The sequence below is a fragment of the Parus major genome, chromosome 1A (assembly GCF_001522545.3).
Source record: "Parus major isolate Abel chromosome 1A, Parus_major1.1, whole genome shotgun sequence".
NCBI lineage: Eukaryota > Metazoa > Chordata > Aves > Passeriformes > Paridae > Parus > Parus major.
In genome coordinates this window covers 33,030,917-33,049,059 of record NC_031773.1, presented here as the reverse complement: position 1 = coordinate 33,049,059, position 18,143 = coordinate 33,030,917, and the positions used below count along the sequence as shown (strand labels likewise).

Sequence of the window (18,143 nt, the reverse complement as noted above, 5' to 3'; positions counted from 1 at the left end):
TAATTATAGAATACATACAAAATGTGCAAGAGAAGTAGATCTCAATATTTAAAGTATATTAAAGTGTGAGGTGATTCATAATTAGCGTTCATGTACGCATGCATGAGATAATCCATTCATTACATTCATTCATAACAGCCTCAAGAGGATGTTAGAGGACTTAAAAGGTTGCAAAATGTTGTGAACTATTGCATGCAGCCTAAGTGGTATACTGAATGTTTCTGTAGAATATTATGTCATTTTTCTGGCAGATAATACTTCAGTTTATTGATGTTGCATCATGAAGCATTTAAACCAATAAGGAGCAGTGCTCAGCTTCAAGAGCAATTGACTAAAGGGAGGGCCTTGGGATACAGTGTGTTTGTGGCACAGTCAGCTGGGAGGAGTCACTGCAGTATAGTTGAGGGAAAGAATGAAGAGACTGCAAGTGGAAGATGAATGTTCAACTTTACATGTGGCATTTCATTAGAGTATGTGAAAAATCAAGGATTTCCCACACCATCAAGATACATTTTGAGTGCATCAGACTTTTCCACAGAGATTTTCTTGCTGAAGAGGGAATTGCAGGAAACTAGAAAGAAGTTACTTGGCATGTGAGTGACTTTCTGTTCAGAACAGGCTTTCGGAATTTCTGAGTCCAAACAGGCAAATGCTGTAATGGAATCCTGGTGTCACCTTAGCTGTAGTGATTACTTGTAAGCTGCTTCTCTGCCACTTATTATTAAGGGTGCTTTTCAGCAGTCAAACAGAAAAAAAAGTTCCAATTATGCTTTTGAAAAATTAATGTGGGCAATTCATAATCACAGTAGGACTCTCTAGGGCCTGTGTCCTGCTGAGTTAATGCTGCCTGCTGCTTCGGAGATGGTTGTCCTTTGTATTTCTTCACAATTCACTGGAGACTTAGTATTCTTCCTCCCCCTGCAGTACCCTGTTGGTCGGGATTTACATTCCTTCTGTTCTGGCTATCATAATTAATTTTTTATTCTTCTAGTTAAAGTGAGTAATCCAGTAAATCACTTGCACATCAAACTTAAAATTTTTCTTTGAAAATGACAAGCATATATTTTTAATGGGCTATTCTTTGGAAGTTTAGTGTGTCAAATTGTGGGATGTTAGCTGGATATCCATCTGCTGCATCCAGTTACTTTTAGTGGGATTAGCTAGGTTTAGCCCACTAACTCTGTTCCTTGCAGGAGGAATGATGTGAAATCTATCACGAGGGAAGAATAAAAAAGAAAAGCATTGAAAATGTGGTAGAGGAAATGTCAGTATTACTTTCCTGCTCTTTGACAAAATACTTATTTCCTGCTGGCCATTTGTTAATAAGTCAGAATTCACATGATATCACAAAGTTATTTTTAATAATTTAAGCATAAACTTCTTGGTTTTGCTTTTTCTCCCTGCACTTTAATTGTGTTTGGGTGAAGGACACAAGATAACAAGTGTTTAAGTGGTCTTAGCTGTAAAAATGATGGTGTATAATGTTTGAAGAGGGGAGGTTACCACTTTTATTGTTTTTGAGTAAAACCTGAGCAGTTTTGTATCTCATTCTTGCAGTTACTGATAGCCTAGAAGGAATAATTTTGATACTATGTCTTGCATACAGTAACACCCAGAGTTCTTGTATTAATCTTAACTTTTCACTAATATTTTTGTAGCTAGAGACAGTTGCAGTGTTTGCAGCATACAAACTCAGTCTTACACATACAAATAGAACTGGTGATTTGAATTTATCATAAATTAGTGGGGAATGCATTTTTGAGTGTTGATGTTTAGAAATCAAAATTAATTTCCTTAAGCTTGGCAAAAAAACTGGTGGAGTGCCAGTGTTGACTGTACTTGTTAGAGAGCTTTTTATTTTATCTCAGGGAGGCAGCATAGAGCTATGTTGACAGGTTTTTAGTATTTAATTTCTTACTTAGACTGAAGTAGTGTTACAAAGGTGATAATAACAATATCACTCTTGAGCGTTGAGAGGAAAAATAAGAAATTTAAAAATAACTCTGTATTCTTCTCTTTAGGCATCTCAAAACACCCTAAATTCCATGTGGTATCTGGAGGTTGGTTGCATCTTTCAGTGTTTGGAGCACTGTGTCTGAGCGCTGATGGAAAAACTAGAATCTAGCACTAAACTTATTCATAGTTACTGCAGAAATTTTTGTGCTCATGGAATGAATTATTGGCAATTTTGCTTTGGCTTCATGGCTCAAACATGCTTACTGAATATATGCTTACTGAATATTTTTGCTTTCCTCTTCTTACATTTACTGTGGCATGCAATGTTTGTGCTGTGGCTGGCCCTGTATTATGAGTAACTTGCCTTTCTCTTCTAGCTGCCAGTAGCTAATGCAAATATTTATAGTAGCCTAATAGTGAAGTTTAAACAGCTGTGAAACTTATGAAACCTTGATGTGTAGGTGAGAGAGCTTCGAGAAAGAGCAAAGGCTTACAGGCAACGAGTGGAGGGAACACATTTCTCCCGATACCATTTCAATCAGATCCTGTCTGATAATAACAGTCTTTGGGATGTGTCCTCAACATCCAGTTCAGAAGAAGGAATCAGCAACAACATCAGAGCACTAGATCTTGCCAGGTAAGGTCCTCATTCCTGCCTGTTAATCTGCAGCTTTGAAACTAAGCAAAATGCTGAATATAGGCTTGTATGGAAATAGTTGTTTTCTGAGAACTTCTCATAATCTAATTTGCTGTTTAAATTGAAAATAAAACCCTAATTTACACTGTATTTTTGGAAATGGTAATATAGAAAGAGTATAAAATCTAGTTTGAAAATGGGATGTGCTTTAGCATCAGATGAAACTAGTGGCAATTTAACCATTCATCACGTCAAATGTACTGCTTCTTAATGTCTGAGCTGTACTTCTTACAAAGCACTGAACTGGATGAATGTGTTCTGTATAGTCACATGTATATTTTGCAAATCAGTGATACAAAATTCTTACTTTCTTCTTTCTTACCCAGTGTTTCTGAAAAAGAGGCTGCATCAAGTCCTGAAGTGCTACAGCAACCTGACTCCAGAGAACAGTCACATCAGGACAGCACAAGGAAAGACATGTCAGATGCTTTAACCATTCCAGTCGAAAGACGTTTAGTTTGGGATGAACAAGAAGGTACTGAAGAAAGGGGAAATCAACAATCAACAGAAGAGAAAGAGGAAGAAAAAACAGATGAACAGGCTGCAGTCGTGGTCCAGCAATTAGAAGAAAACAATAAGGATGCTAAAGAGGATAAGAAAACTGAAGGGTAAAACTGAACATTTTTTTGGTGTGTATGTATATATGTATATGTGTGTGTGTATTTCCTCTTAACAGGTCAGAAATTTGTAGGTTAAATAGTTTTTGTATGTAAGAGAGTGTAAATTGGTTGTGGTAGCACTTCTGTTTTGAACAGTATGATAAGGAATGAGAAGGTTTAAGACACTGGGCTGGTTGATGGAAATGGACCTATCATTGAAAATGCTGCATTTCTAACTTGCAAGACAGAAGTTTGTAGGCTTGTGAATGATTCTAATGTTTTCTTCCAAAACTATGAAATAGGCAATATGGGCCTCTTAGAACAGACTGTTCATTACACAGCAGCCAAGTTTAGTGAAAATTAAAACTCATGATTTGCTTCAAGTTGATGGTGTAGAATTTGATAGGACAGGATAAATGCTAATAATGTACTTAGGCATCTGTTTTTCTTAAAAAAATTTCATGGACAAAGGTAAAGGACTTAGGAGAAAAAAATAACTAATACCCAGTTATCAATGGTGATTATGTTACTAAGCACAGGTGGGAAATACATGGAGGGGTATATACAAATAGTGGGAGATCAGCTCAATATGTGCATAGTGCTGTATTTGATATTTGAGAGATCCTGATTGTATCTAGTTTCAGAAGTCTCTGGCTTTTTACTGTGCAAGTTTTCCATACCTTTTTTTGTAGAACAATATTTTAGTTTGATAGACATTTAATTCTGAATAGCTTTGACCCTTGTAACCATGCCAGCTACACATTTTATATTCCTCATTGCATTTTATCTTTGGTGTTGCAGCGCTAATGACTGGTAAGAAACTGTAATTTGCTGTAATTTTAAATTAATTTAAATTTAATTTATTAATATTTTAATTATATTCATTTGGGATAATACTGTGTGTTCAAACCAGGCAAAAAAGATAAATTTAGATGTTAGACTCCAAAAGATATTAAATGCAGGCTTTCAAAGCCATCATCTAGAAACCTTTCTAAGTTTCTATTTAATTGTGTAGATATAGATGGAAAATTGACAGTGTCAATCAGAGACATCTATGAACTAGACTGTCATCTTGCAGTGGGGTTCTGCGTGTTCTGGCGTGTGTGCTGGACTCAGCCATGCAGAGCAGATTAATGCTTACATTTACCCCTTCTTGGGAGCTAGAAATGAGGAATTCTTTGCCAAGATGTGTCTATCATGTGCTGCTAGAATCTGGTTTCTACACATTGTGAGGAGCACTACCTCCTTTTGAAATGCTCCTGAGGCAGAAGACTAAAGTGGTAATGCTGATGTTTATTATATTTACATACATAATGTATGAGATATATATTTATATCATATTATATATATTTTATAACCTAGGTGCTATAGCAGTTATATAAATTGGGGATATTTGGCTTCAGTTCCGCTGCATTGACTGAAGAATGTCAAACCCACACTCCCACCTCGAAGGCAAGCAACCATGTTCAAAGTAGTTCTGGGTTCAAAGTTTTCCATCCCTCCTTTTGGGCCTCTGTATTGTGCAGCAATATGCTCAGGGATTTTCAGAACAGAGGGAGACAGGATTTATAGCTTGAGACTGTTCAAAATACAGAAAATTGAGGCTTAAGGGCTGGAATCCAGGGCTCCCCTTTGCAAGCAAATGCTTTAGTTACAGGCTGTTGGGGTGTTAAGGCCTTAACTGTCTCACCTTACGCCTCATTGTAGGAATGGATTGGAGACAGAAAGCTTGAGTGCAAGACTCCTGAGTCCTTCCTTAGCTAATCCTTTAATCATTACTCATTTTTTTCAGTGAGAATGCCTTAGTATTGAACACTTCTGCAGCTGTGTCAGATTCTTCTGTATCCTCAAAGAGAGGCAGCAGGCATCCTACTCCGAAGCTGAGAGCTCTTGCAGGAACTCCGAGGACTCATCGTGATCACGCTACCCCAGCTGTTGGTAAAAACATTTCTAAATGCAAAGCAGTATTTCAAGAACTAAAGAAAAAAACCCACAAAATTGAATTAATTTATTAGATTTTTTAATGTAATAAAGCATTTTTCATCTTTTCAAATACAATAGGAGGTACTGATCTAGTGTCTGCTCCTAAATTCAAGTCTTCACTTCAGAGAAAGCGAAACTTAGCAACAAACTCTACAGAAAAAAGGTCCTTCCAGGTAAGTCAGAAAACAGACTTACCATTATGAATTTTAGGAATGTGCTTTTTAAGTAATAATGAATAATTTGTTTAAGCAATCTTGAGTTGTTATTTGCTTAAAATTGTCAGTATCTGTGACTAAAAAAAAGCAGTCTGAATAAGTAGTTTTTTGGGGCATCAAACAAAGGAGTTGAGGCTACTGAGTGAGATTAGATATGCTTCACTTTGGTTTCTTTGGCTAAATGCATGGGATGCATTTACAGAAAAATAAAAAGGTTGTCAGTAGGATTTCCCCTTAATATTATTGCAGCCTCTGACAGAGGGGACAGCTCCAGATTGCTTGAGTTAGAAGAAATTCAAGAGGGATAGGTTGGGTGCTTCTGTAAAAGATAGGTTAATGTGCCATAATAGTTTCACTTTTCCTTTTCTTGACTTTTGTGCTGCTTTTACTTAGCAGCTTGCATAGTTACTAAAAGAAAACCAGAAACATTTAGGAATTGTTATCCTCAAAATTTTGATGGTTTTTTGTCAGGTTGTGCTTGCACTGTATTCTACAAAGAAAGCTACCATTTAACTGCATACATCCTCTGTAGTAAGTTCTGTAATAGAAGCAGACACAATTGCATGAGGAGCTGGTTATGTTGTAAAATCTAAAAAAATCATAGTTTTAGAAAATACGCTCTTGGTTTGGCCTGATTAGATTACTTTCAGTCCATATTCAACAATTTTATTAGGAACAGATTTTCTTTACAATCACAATCTTCTTTGAGTACTTGCATGAGAAGTATAATAGTGTAAAGTCAACATTTGCTGCATGTCTGAGGATCTATACTTGGAGGCTGTATATGAGATGTTGTGGTTTTGTGCTTTTTCTCATCCTTCCTTTTTTTTCTTTCTATTATGTTGTAGCCTGATGTGAAAATGGAAGCCACTTCACTCTTGAACTCTGCACCTGCTGGGCTGGGATCTGTGGATCCTCTGCCACTTAGACAGGATCAGTGGCCTCCTAACAGGGTTGCTGATGAGCAAGTTCCTCTTGCTTCAGCCCACCAAGAGCACTCAAAGTCAGCAAAAAGCTGCTCTGTGCCTTGCTGGAGTCCCTCTCATCGTATTCAAGGGACTCTTAAGGATCCAGAATTCCAGCATAATGGTGGGTTTTGTTTTTTAAGTCTGTGTTAGAGTGATGCAGGCTGCGAATGACTACTGTGCAGTGCTCAGGCCAAGAGGTGCTGAGCTTGCTGCCTTACAGTATCTACAAAGAATGTGCTGTTTATAAACGAAAGCTTTTTAACTAAATGGTTGGTTAGTCTTGGTTAGGAAATGTGCACAACACCCACCTTCGTTTCAGATTCCACTAATATCACTGTATTACAGTGATCAGTTTGTTGTCTGATTTTGCTTTATTAATTTCAATAAATACTCATGAGAATAATTTGGTTTAGTGTGAACAGCTGTAAATTTTAATATTTAATATTTAAACTGCAACTGGATGGTGTGACACTTTTCCAGCTGCAATTACTAACTGCAGTGTGGAAGTGGGACCTTTATGATACAGTATTATTTTGAAGGAGTTGTGGATTTCTGAGAGGTAAGCTCCTTAAAATTATTTCTGAGGATAAGGAAACTAAAAAGCTATCTCTAGAAGCTTTATTGGATATTGAGAAAAACCTTTTCTTGGCTGAGGAGGGATTTGTACAGAAGCATTTCAAAAGTTTTTAACGATGTTTAAGGGTACTGGAGATGTAAAGAAAAGACTTCTTGTCCCCTTAGTCTCCATTCCAGAAAGTTTTCATAGCCGCTTAAGGTCCCACAATTCTTGGTCCTTTGATTATAGAGGCTAGCAAAAAGTAGTATTTCCATTCTAGAATGGAACAAGCAGTTGTCAGGTTAAGTGGGAAGGTGAAATTCAGAGAATTTCCTCAGAAAGATCAGAATTGGTGCTAGTTTATAGTTCTGCACCTTGAGTGCAGTTCATTAAGTGACTTGTACCATGTACCAAAGAACAGTGTCTTGAGAAGAATACAGTGGGGCAAGGTTATTTTACCTCATCTTAGGGTAAAGGAGGCTAGTACAATTTATAATACTCTTGTTTTGAAAATAATGTTACAAGATTCTAAAATGTTCTAAAATGATATATTATCTTTAGTCTGTTTTGAAATGATTCAAAACTGTGCCTTTTGACTTTTTGTCACAGGGAATCTTGGCAATCCAAAAGTGAGAACTTTCCATTTGCCCCTTCGGGAGAGAAACCGTAATGATGAAGGTATTTCTTGTCCCAAAGTACTATTATATATCATGTATGTAACCTAAATAAATTTTAACTTTTGCATGAATGTGATATGTTTCTGAATGCAGTAAATAATACTGGTTTATGTGTTTGCCTGAGTAATAACAGCATATTTTCATCAAAATAATTTGAACATGTTCAACCTAGCAATCTGAAGTATGAATATGAAGGTATAGGGTAATATGAATAAAACAATAAATGTGGCTGAAAATTAATAGACCACTGTGGCTCTTGATATCGTTACTGTAGCTTGCTTAGTTCCATACCTAAAATAGTTTCCTGCCCACACATTTTTAAGCCTTTGTGTTGATAGCAACTAAAGGAAACTGCAACACATCCCAAATTGCAGCTGGAGTAACTTTGGTTGCAACTTTAAAGGTACTACAAACTTTAAGATAAAGGTTTTGCATGTGAGACTTTAGCCTCAGGTGTGCAACATAAAATTGGTATGTTAGTTATAAAGTGTGTTAGGGTGCTTGTGGCATGCTGCTATTCTGATTGCTGTTTTGGCCTTGTTTTTTTAATGTTTATTTTAAAGTTAATCTATCAGAGCAGCCATTGCACAGCTGCATCTTGGCCTTTTTGTGGGCAGACACAAATAAACTCTTTCAGTAGCATGAGTCAGCCAAAGGCACTGTGTCTGGCATACACTTTTTCTTAGTGTGGTGTCTGAGGTCTGGTGTGGTGCTGTGCTGGTTGCAATCATCTGTGTTTGGTTCAGCTCAGGGTATGGGCAGAGCAGGTTTATATCTGATTGCAGTTTATTTATAGTTATACCCCAGAACAACCAAAAGCTTGTTTCTGTACCCCTTGGGGCTTCTTTGCTCCTTGGGTTTTAACCAAGGTTCAGGCTGATTCTCTGTTTTATTCATTACAGTTGGCTGAAAAATGTATAGGTGGTGCAGATGGCTCAGCCAAGCTTCTGTGCAACTGCATAAAACATGCAAAAATCCTGTAGTACTCTGCAGCTTGCTGCACACAGATTGCTGCACACAGATTAAATACTGTAGCTGCTGTTTCTGTTTTATTTTTCCCTGTGAGCTGAATTGTAATGTATGAACTTGCAGAAACAGGTAAAATGTGCCAGCTCACAGATATTTTGCATGCCCATATTTGTTCAGGTACAAACCTGGGAGTTATTCCAATGATATGTCAGTTTGCAGAAGTGCAGTTCACAGTTTTCTCATACATGGGAATATAGTTGTTACACACATAGTGTGTGATCCTTTTACAGGCTATTAGGATCACTGTATTTTAAAAATTTAGAAACTCTGCTGAAAAGTTACTTCAAGCACTGACAGAATACTGGTGCTGTTTGGATTGAGATGAGGAATTTTTTCTTGTTCTTTTTCTTTTGGTTGGTGAGGGGTCTGGAAGCTAGTGATACACTTCGTTCTAAACTATTGCAGGGGAATGGGTGTAATTATGGTCCTTTTTCATAGAGAGCATCTTGACCTGTAGCAACATTTTAATAATCCTGTCAAAGAACTGTAATATGCTTTTTTAGGCAATCTACATCAAGACTGATTAGTTTTAGGCGTTTCACTGTGTGTGAAATGGACCCTGTATTCAAAAGGAAGGCCCTTCAAAAGTACATTTCTAAAGCCTGCTTCTTCTTGTCTTTGTGGTAAACTTCTGTTTTCTTCAGAAGACAAAAGCCTAAAGTTCCTTTAGCAGCTTTTGGCACACTAGCTGGATTTGGCACAGAAATGCCTTTTTTGGCAACATGGGTTCTGATATTTTAGTCATATTATTCTAAGGTTGTCTGCTTTGCTTGAAGCAGTGGGTTACTTCCAAGAATATGTCATTACCAAAGTCTAGTCTATATAAATTTCAGTGGCAGAGGAACAATTCCTGAGGTCTCCTGACACAGGAGAGTAAAGACCCAGATGACTTTGAGAATTGGGCAATTCCCAGGTAAACACAGGGGTCTCGTTTTGGAGTTTCTCAAGAGATGGGCATGTAACTCTCATAAACTTACCTAACATACTAGAGGCTTCCTTGTGAAGTTCTTCTCTAGCATGTCAGTTGCCAAGTAATCAAATTGAAGTGTATTATGGTGCATCCATTGTGAAAGAGGGCATAAAAAAATACTCAAAAAATGTCAACTGTGTTTGAATATGTATGTTTAATCTTCCTATTTACTTATTCCCTTCTTGCTTTCTCCACAGATGACAGGTTGTCTCAGATTTCTGCTCGCTCGGCAGCATCGAGTTCTCTTGCATCTCAGATACTGGAACGAGCTCAGAAGAGGAAGGATTTCTGGGGCAAGGCATAACCTCTCCTTCCTGTTGTGTAGAAACTATTCTTTAAATTGCTGTATTTTGTATAGCTTGTAATGTACATTTTAAAAATTGTGATTGTAGGTTTCACACATCATCCTTTCCCTTACCATTGATATGGCCCAAGTTTTAGGACTTGCCATTCCAATTGAAAATTAAATATTTAAACTTATGATGTTGAAAATTAATGTTCTTTATATCTGAGAGTTAGGTCTTAATTCACTATGTTACAACAGCCTTGTGAGGCTTTACTTTTTTTTTACAGTGGCACCTTTTGACACTGAGATAATTATTTTTTTATGGAATCTATGTGTGACTTTTCAAGGTATTCTGCTACAGTTCTGCAGTATGACCTGGAACAGTATTCAGGGGCAGCACTGTCCTTCACCAAATACCTCAGTTGCTTTATTTTATCAAGTTACCTTAAGGGCAGCTGTGGTATGTGTGTTTATATTACTGTATGAATTGTCAACATAACACAGCACTGTAACACAGTTACTTTTACTGCTTTTAGCCTTTTACCAAAAAATTCTAATTTCTTTATGACACTAACATAGAGTGTCATTAACTCTAGAATTAAGAAAAGTGAAGCATTATGGTTTGTTCATTTTCCACCGGTTTTTGGCCAGGATGACTGTCAGAGGTCAGAGTGTACAGTACTGCTGTTTGTCAGCTATACTGATATGAATGCTTGTCTTGTAGACTAAGACCCATGTTTGGTGTTAATTTCAGCTTCTCTAGAAAAAGCCAATTCCGCCACCTTAGCCAGTGGTGTTCCCCAGCTCCACTTCAAACTCAGGTATGGAGGATTAGTGATTTTTTTAAGGAAACTCTGAAGAATGTTTTTTTCCTTGATTTTGATCTTTTAATTAGCTCTTATCTTAGTTTCCTGTTTTGGGGGGACAGATAGCATTATGACTGTCACAGTGAAAAGTGTTTGTGATTTATCAGATAGCTCATTTTATCTTTCCAAGTGATGCAAACAAGATTAAGTAGAGGAAATAGGTGGCTAGCAAGCAGTTTAGTTCTTTGTGTGTGGTTTCAGGTTTTAATACTACTTAATTTGAAAAATTTTATACAAGAACAATTTGAAATTTGTACACACATGATTGCATTTTGATTTTGTATGTAATTATGTATGCATATTACTGAAAATAAAAACGGTTGTTTGCTTTGCTTGTATTTGAGTTATGCTGGATAATTTGTCAGAGCCTATTACATTGGCACTAATCTGTTTAGTTCTCCGTTTCACCTGTTCAGCTGGAATATCTGTGGACTTAAGAAAGACGTTACCTCAGAGCTGATCTTCAGAAAGAGTAACTATTGAAGCTAGATGTGTTGACACTAGAAATCGTAACTGACTACAGATATTTTAAATGGTGGCTCAAAGCAGATGGGTGCTACACAGGCTGGAAAGGCTGCAATGCCCAAAGGGTCAGTCCCCAACCAATGATTTAAAGGTGAATTAGTGCTGATCAGTGTGTGTTGCATTAAGGTGAAAGGAAATGAAATTAGCGGCCACCAGCTTTCTCCTTCATTCAAAAATTATTGGAGCCCAGGTAGTAATACATTCTCCTTATCTGACTTTTGGTGTCATTGCTCTCTGGCAGATAACAGTGAAAGAAAAAAGTATTTCCAAATCCATAATAATCAATGAGCAAATCTGTAGTACTTGAAGATGGGTTAGGAAGCACAGCTTCTTTGAGCAGTTTAGCGTGTGCTTACTTGCATGATGCCATATTGATTAATTCCATCTTCCTGTTCTGCAAGGCTGAGCTGACACCTAATGTTCTGGTATCACAGCAGTTCTTAACCATCTGGTAAAATTTGCCAGCAGAGTCCCATCTCCATTTGATGCACATGGAAGTTTGTCTGTGACCTTGACCAATTTTTACTGTAGCCTTAAGAAAAATGGTTTCATTACCTAGATGCACACAACTGTGTGATAAAGAAAACAAGTCAAACAGTAATTTTAATTGTAAGTGGCCTAAAATTAATGTCCTGATTATAGCAGTTATTTAGACCTTTGCAGACTGGAGCCTGGGGAAGAGAGAATAGCATGGTGGAGCTGTAGCCAACTTTTAGGTGTGCAGTCATTTCTATGGTTTTCTGTGCACTGGAGCCCAGTGGGAAAGTGTTAATTACAATAGCAGTGATCACACCAAAAGTAAAACCTGAAGAGCAATCAGTGGATGGTAGGTAACAAGAGAACTCCAATTTCATGGAAATCCAAGTTTCAGTTTGCTTTTCGATTAAATGTTTCTTTTTTGTCGAAGAAGGACATCTGGAGTTCAATGTAGAAATGTGAATGAACTTCCTAAATATACTAGTGCTTCCTACAGTTCATCTGTGTGGACGTGAGCTGACCTTGTGAGGTTTCCCTTTTGCAGGAAATGTCCTACAGAGGTCCGTGGAGCAACTGAGAAAGCCTGAACTTGGCATGTCAAATGTGCTGTGCCTGGGAAACTGAAGGATGGTGCTTGGTGGTTCTGTGTGGTGTCCTGTTAGGATGGAGGACTGAGCACGGGGTTGGTGTGAAGACTGACTGTCCTTTGAGAAAGCAAGCGAGGCCTGCTTTACATACAGCTTCTGTTGGATCGCTTGTTGCATTCATGGGGCTTTGTTAACATTGTAAGAGCAAGAGCACTCATCTGCAATTTGGGAGAGTTGGGTGGTACAGCCGGGGCAGCAGATCCTGTTTTGTGTAGGTGGTTCTTCTGTGGAGGGGGCAAAGGACAGCTCAAGCTTCTGATGCCCCACTTTCTTCAGAAGTTACGATAATGTTTTCTAGTAAAGCATGTCAGCTTTGTAAATGTGACTGACTTACATTTATGCCAGGAAACATTATGCCAGGGTAACTAAACCCATGAAAGTTTCAAGTGGACCTCAGAGTTTTTCCTTTTCCTGTGTTTAAATCTGATATATACATATACTGTCTGTGTATGTGCATATATGTGTGTGTCTGCTGGAACAGTTAATTTTTTCCATAGTAGCTAGTATAGGGCTCTGTTTTGAAATTGTGCTGAAGATAATGTTGATGATACAGAGGTATCATGTACCTCTGTATTATCATATACCCTGGGCAGAGGGTCAAGACGTTTTTTGCTCTTCACCCTATTTCATTAACATTTAAGCTGGGGGTGCACAAGAAATTGGCAGGGGACATAGCCAGGACAGGTGACACGAACTGACCCAGGGCATATCCCACACCATGTGGTGGCATGCTCAGCATATAAAGATGGGGAAGAGGAAGGAAGGAAGGGGGAGACTTTCTGAGGGATGGTGTTTTTCTTCCCAAGTAACCATTATGCATGATGGAGCCCTGGGGCTGAACATCTTCCTGCCCATGGGAACTGGTGAATGAAATCCTCATTTTGCTTTGCTTGTCTGTGGATTTTGATTTACCTGTTAAACTGTCTTTATCTCAACCCACAGATTTTCTTACTTTTACTCTTCTGATTCCCTTCCCCATCCTATTCCAGTGGGAAGTGGGTGAGTGTCTGAGTGGGGCTTAATTCTGGCTGCGATTAAATCACAATGGTGCGGGCACATGATACATACATTATTTTTTTTAGAATTCAAGTGTCCTTGTGTAGTACTATCATGTGCTGGGATGTCTCCAAAGCACCTGCTCTAAAATGTGAATTAGAATAGGAGTGCCTGGCAGGATCCATAAAGCATATACTTTTGGATTTCTCCCTTTCTAGGCCCCTTTCTGGTTTCTGTGTTCTTGTGAAACATAATCTGCAGATGCACTCTGTTCTGGAGAACTTGGTGCCCAGGTCTGCAAGGTTGTCTGTGTGCACTGGGGAAACCTGCTGTGGCTCAGTGGTCCCCCAGCTAGAGTGGGCCTGTGAGTTCCCAGAATGGTGCTCTCGTGAGGAATGCTTATTTGTGTTTCCAATATGAGATGCTCCAGCATGTTTGTGTATTTTAGCTTACATGACACATGGCTAAAAACAGATAACCCAGGAAGACAGCATCATAATTCCTATGCTGTAGCTATTTTTTCTGGCCCCATAAATCTCACATTCTTGACAATAGTTCTGCTCCAAGAGGAAACTCATTGCCTCACAGAACACTCTTGGGAGAACAGCAATAGCATAACCCCGGTCTGGGAAGAGCTGGGTCAGGGGCTGTTGGCTTCCTAGGGATGGACACAAGTTAGAAAGCTGCTGTTAGTGACATGAGAACTGTCACCTTCTCTAATGGCTTTGTTACAGTGAATAACTGAACTGCCAGGGGCTCACTCCCAGGAGATGCTGAGCTCAGAGTCTCAATGGAAGTATGGTATATGGCCATTGTCTAGGTACAAGTACTTCACCTCAAATAATGTTGCTTCCCTTCAAAATGGCTTCATATAAATACTCTGTTACATGGTAAAACTGCTAGTACTTGGTCAACCAAGGTGCTGGGGCTGTTTCTTAACCTAAGTAACTATTTATTACTGGATTTTGAATTATAAGCCAGTTTGCAAAATCCTGCTCCCATTTAGAGTGGTTTTCTTTGAGCTCCCCTATGTCATTAATTCCACTTCATCATGTTACTGAGTCATGGCTGTGCAACCACACCACACATTAACAGGAAGCTCAGAAGTTTCAGTTCACCCAATCTGACTGTTCAGAAGACATAGTTGGATACATGTAGGTCACTATATAAAGTGTCAGAGTCTTGTAGTATGTATGTGACTTTGCACACTGAATTAAAAGGGTTGCCATCTGGTGGAAGGGTTAATAGTGGTGCCTTAGGTGCTGTGAGGCTGTGTGCACTGACATGGTCTCAATTATCTTTTTTCTCTCTGTGTGAACTGAGTGTTGACTTCTATTGATGAGTCCTGTTAAAACTTATGTTTATGTTTTACTGATGTTGGCAGGAGATTTTTTAAGAAGCGAAAATGCTCGACTAATATCTATTGGTTACATTGACACAGGTTTTTTGTTTGTGCATTAATTAGTTAATCCTTTTGGGGCTGCAGTAGAAGTTACTACCTCAGTGGTCCTGGTAATAACATGGTATTAACACATTGAGAACATTGGTAGCAGCAATACAGTGTTGGCTCAATGTATCTCTGTGTTGCTTTCTCTTGTATCTCTACTCTATGAATGTTTCTGGAAAAAAAAAATCTAAACCAAGTTTTTTTTTGGTTTTTTTTTTTTTTTGTTTTTTGGTGTGGCTCTGTTTGTTGTTTTGTTGTTTTTTTTTGTTTTTTTTTTGTCCCAGAATGTAAGTTAAAATTGAGGCAATTAGTTTCCTTCCTTTTGGATGTTTTCTGATAGGAAATACCAGCATTATGATACAGCATCTTATAATTAGGAGACCCAAAAATTATGTAACAAAACCACGTAAAGGTCAGAGACAAAGATCTTTGATGAAATATCAGATATAAAAGCCGAAGTGTTACTGTCAGAGGAAATGTGATACTCTGCATTACAAAAATGTTACAGCCAGGGAAGGTAGGAAATTGTACATCCTCTGTGAAAACCCTGAGTCAGCAATGATTGTACTGAGAACTATCTCCAAAGTCTTTTTCAATCACCCAATATTCCCAGGCTAAGCAATTTTATTAATGCTATTCCTTCTTCTTCCAAAGGACTCACAATTTCTTACACAACATTAAACCTATCCTGGAGAAAAAAAAAAAAAGAGAGAGAAAAAAAGCAAGCAAAAATATAATGGTCAAGTGTAGCATGTCCTCTCCCAGTCTCTGTATTGGTAGCATTTCCTAGAAATTTAATCCCTTCTGCCATTCCTAATGATAGTTCCCAGAAGATACTTGCCTGTGTGCTAGGATGTTTTCATGAGGAATGGTTGGATTACAGAAAAACTTACTTTCAAGTTTTGTAGAGAAGGATCAATTTCCATTACTGAGATTTTCATCGCTGGGCAGAGAGCTGACTAAAATAAAACTTTACTGGAGCTTGAACTGAAACAATTTTATAGTCTGCTTTAATCTTTAGAAGTTAGAAAGTCTGGACAAAAGCAGAGAAGAGCTGAGATAAAATGGACCTGACAGCTGACTGCTTCACAAATGAGCTGGAGCAGGATGAGGGGATGAGTGTGACCTGAGATTGAGTGTTCAGTTTTAGGTGTTACACGACCTATGGCCCATTCATACAAGTGTTTAAGGGGGGAGAATCTCATTGCCAAATAGAAGATCTGAGAGCACAGTACACAGGCTCACTTTTTCACATGCCAACTCTTGACATTATTTCTAGCCCAGTGCCCGTCCTGACATTTCCAATAATGCAGTATAATCCTGGCTGATTGAAAACGTACTAAAGCCCATGAAAATTCCTGCATGCTGGTATGTTGCTGCTGATACACAGCAGCTGAACATCAAAGTACAGTAATGGTTGCTCACCTGTGACCTCATTCGAAGTCAGAAGGAAGTGTCTGTGGCTTCAGAAGCAGATGTCATGCAGAGTTCCAGTCCTCCTCAAGAAATCCTGTCTTCAAAATGGGTCAAGAAGTCATTGTCGAGAATATTTACCACTATGGTTTCTTAATGAATTAGGGAAGTTCCATGTAATTAGTTTTCTAAAGTTTATAGGTGAGTTAAGTGATAGGATAGACACTTAACTCTTGGGGCAGTACCAGGGAAAAAAAGTGACCTGTGAACAATTTCAAAATAATTTCCTTAATTAATTATACTTGAAAAAAATACAGAGAGTACTTTATAGAAGATTAATGGTCTTTGGTAGTTTTTAATTAAAATGAAAGCAGAGGAGATATATTTTCTTGTAAGAATTTTGTATTTTAAACAGTGCTCCTAGCCTTAAACATTACAAATATCATTAAACCTGTTAAAAAATCATGAAATAAGAAAGGGTAAATTACTTCCCCCTCATTCTTCAGATGCATTTTGTCCAGTTTATTCTTCCTCCACAAAGCAAGATCCTCCAGTGATGGTTTCATCCAGAGTACCAGATCTTAAATGAAAGGCAGCTTTCCTTTCACTGATCTCTCCTGCTGTGCAGTTCAGGGTAGCCCATTTGGGAAGGGGAACCTAACCAAGCAATTTCCCTGAGGTTCACCATCAGTGCTGGGTTAAGACCTTGTTTTTCAAAAGTCTATTGTATTTCCTCCTCAAAAGCAGCAGAAAATGCAGAGCTGAAGTCTCCCTCTGGACTTCAGCTGGGCACTGGAGTGAGATCCAGCACCAGAGCAGGTTTTTAGCCCCGTTTTCCGCGGGATGCATTGCTGGATGCGTATCTCCCATCTGGGGTGTGGTGAGCCAGTGAAAAGAGATGGTAACTGCGACTAGTCTCTGTTCAGTGCTGTCTCACAGCAGAAATACAAGACCCCGGGAATGGGAGGCATATCTCCACTTCCAAAGAAATTCTATTGACGCGTTACAAGGGATCACTGCAGCCCTGACTGGCTGCACCATAGCTCTGTGGTACATCCAGGACCAACAGTCCTGGGAAGAGGCCAGGAATGATCTGATGAACATGGGAACAATAAAGTATGCTCATGTTAGTGTCCAGTAACATCTTGGCTATTTGTTTTTTGGGCTGGGCCATACTTAGAGTAGCCTAGAGGGATGAAACAGTTGTAACTCACAGCAACTAACAAAAAGGTAAGTAATGCAAAAGCTTTAGGAATATCATAAAAACAGAATTTGCAAAACATGAATTAATGAACTTGAAATATGCATTTCAGCATCTCAGTGTCTGGAAAATATCAAGGTAAACTAACCAACTGGAACAGCCTCAGAAGGTGGACATGATGGCACAACCAAAAGGTAGCATGGCTGAGATAGCTATCAATACAGATGGAGGCTAACTCAAAGTTTTCTATGAAAATAGGTATGTCCCAGTGTATGGTTTCAAATAAAAGAGTGGGAAGACAGAAGAGCTCCTGTAATTACTGCATAGGAAGGGGCAGAAGAAAGATTCAACATCTAATTCCTCATTAATCTGCCTGATTTTGTTTTAATATCTATCAGGACAAGGGACAAACTGTGCTCCTCACCGTGGTTTGAACTGATGGGCATGGCACAGCACCTACTTAGGTCATGCACCCTTTCCATGGGATTGGAGCCCCAAAAAGAGGTCAGGCAAGCTGGCTCTGTGTCTGATGAGTGGGTGACCAAAGGGGTAGAGAGCTAACATCTGCCAGGAGGACAAGAGGACCTTCAAGGACAAAGGGATCTGAATGCCTGTCCACAGCTCCTTTGTATTTT

General features: G+C 38.5%; 1 protein-coding gene across 5 annotated transcripts in view; it reads left to right on the top strand.

The window, feature by feature from the left end:
• The window catches only part of MDM1 (Mdm1 nuclear protein), a 49,428-nt gene extending 38,288 nt beyond the window's left edge, over nucleotides 1-11,140 (top strand). For 3 of the 5 annotated variants that reach the window (XM_015628510.2, XM_033514264.1, XM_015628512.2), the window contains 8 exons: nucleotides 2,022-2,060; nucleotides 2,418-2,593; nucleotides 2,980-3,261; nucleotides 5,045-5,190; nucleotides 5,314-5,408; nucleotides 6,299-6,539; nucleotides 7,584-7,652; nucleotides 9,848-11,140. In XM_015628510.2, coding sequence (XP_015483996.1) covers nucleotides 2,022-2,060; nucleotides 2,418-2,593; nucleotides 2,980-3,261; nucleotides 5,045-5,190; nucleotides 5,314-5,408; nucleotides 6,299-6,539; nucleotides 7,584-7,652; nucleotides 9,848-9,954 — 1,155 coding nt within the window. In that variant the 3' untranslated portion in view covers nucleotides 9,955-11,140. The remainder of the gene's footprint in view (nucleotides 1-2,021; nucleotides 2,061-2,417; nucleotides 2,594-2,979; nucleotides 3,262-5,044; nucleotides 5,191-5,313; nucleotides 5,409-6,298; nucleotides 6,540-7,583; nucleotides 7,653-9,847) is intronic. The other 2 variants (XM_015628511.2, XM_015628513.2) reach the window with 1 other exon arrangement.
• The last annotated feature ends 7,003 nt before the right edge of the window (nucleotides 11,141-18,143 follow it).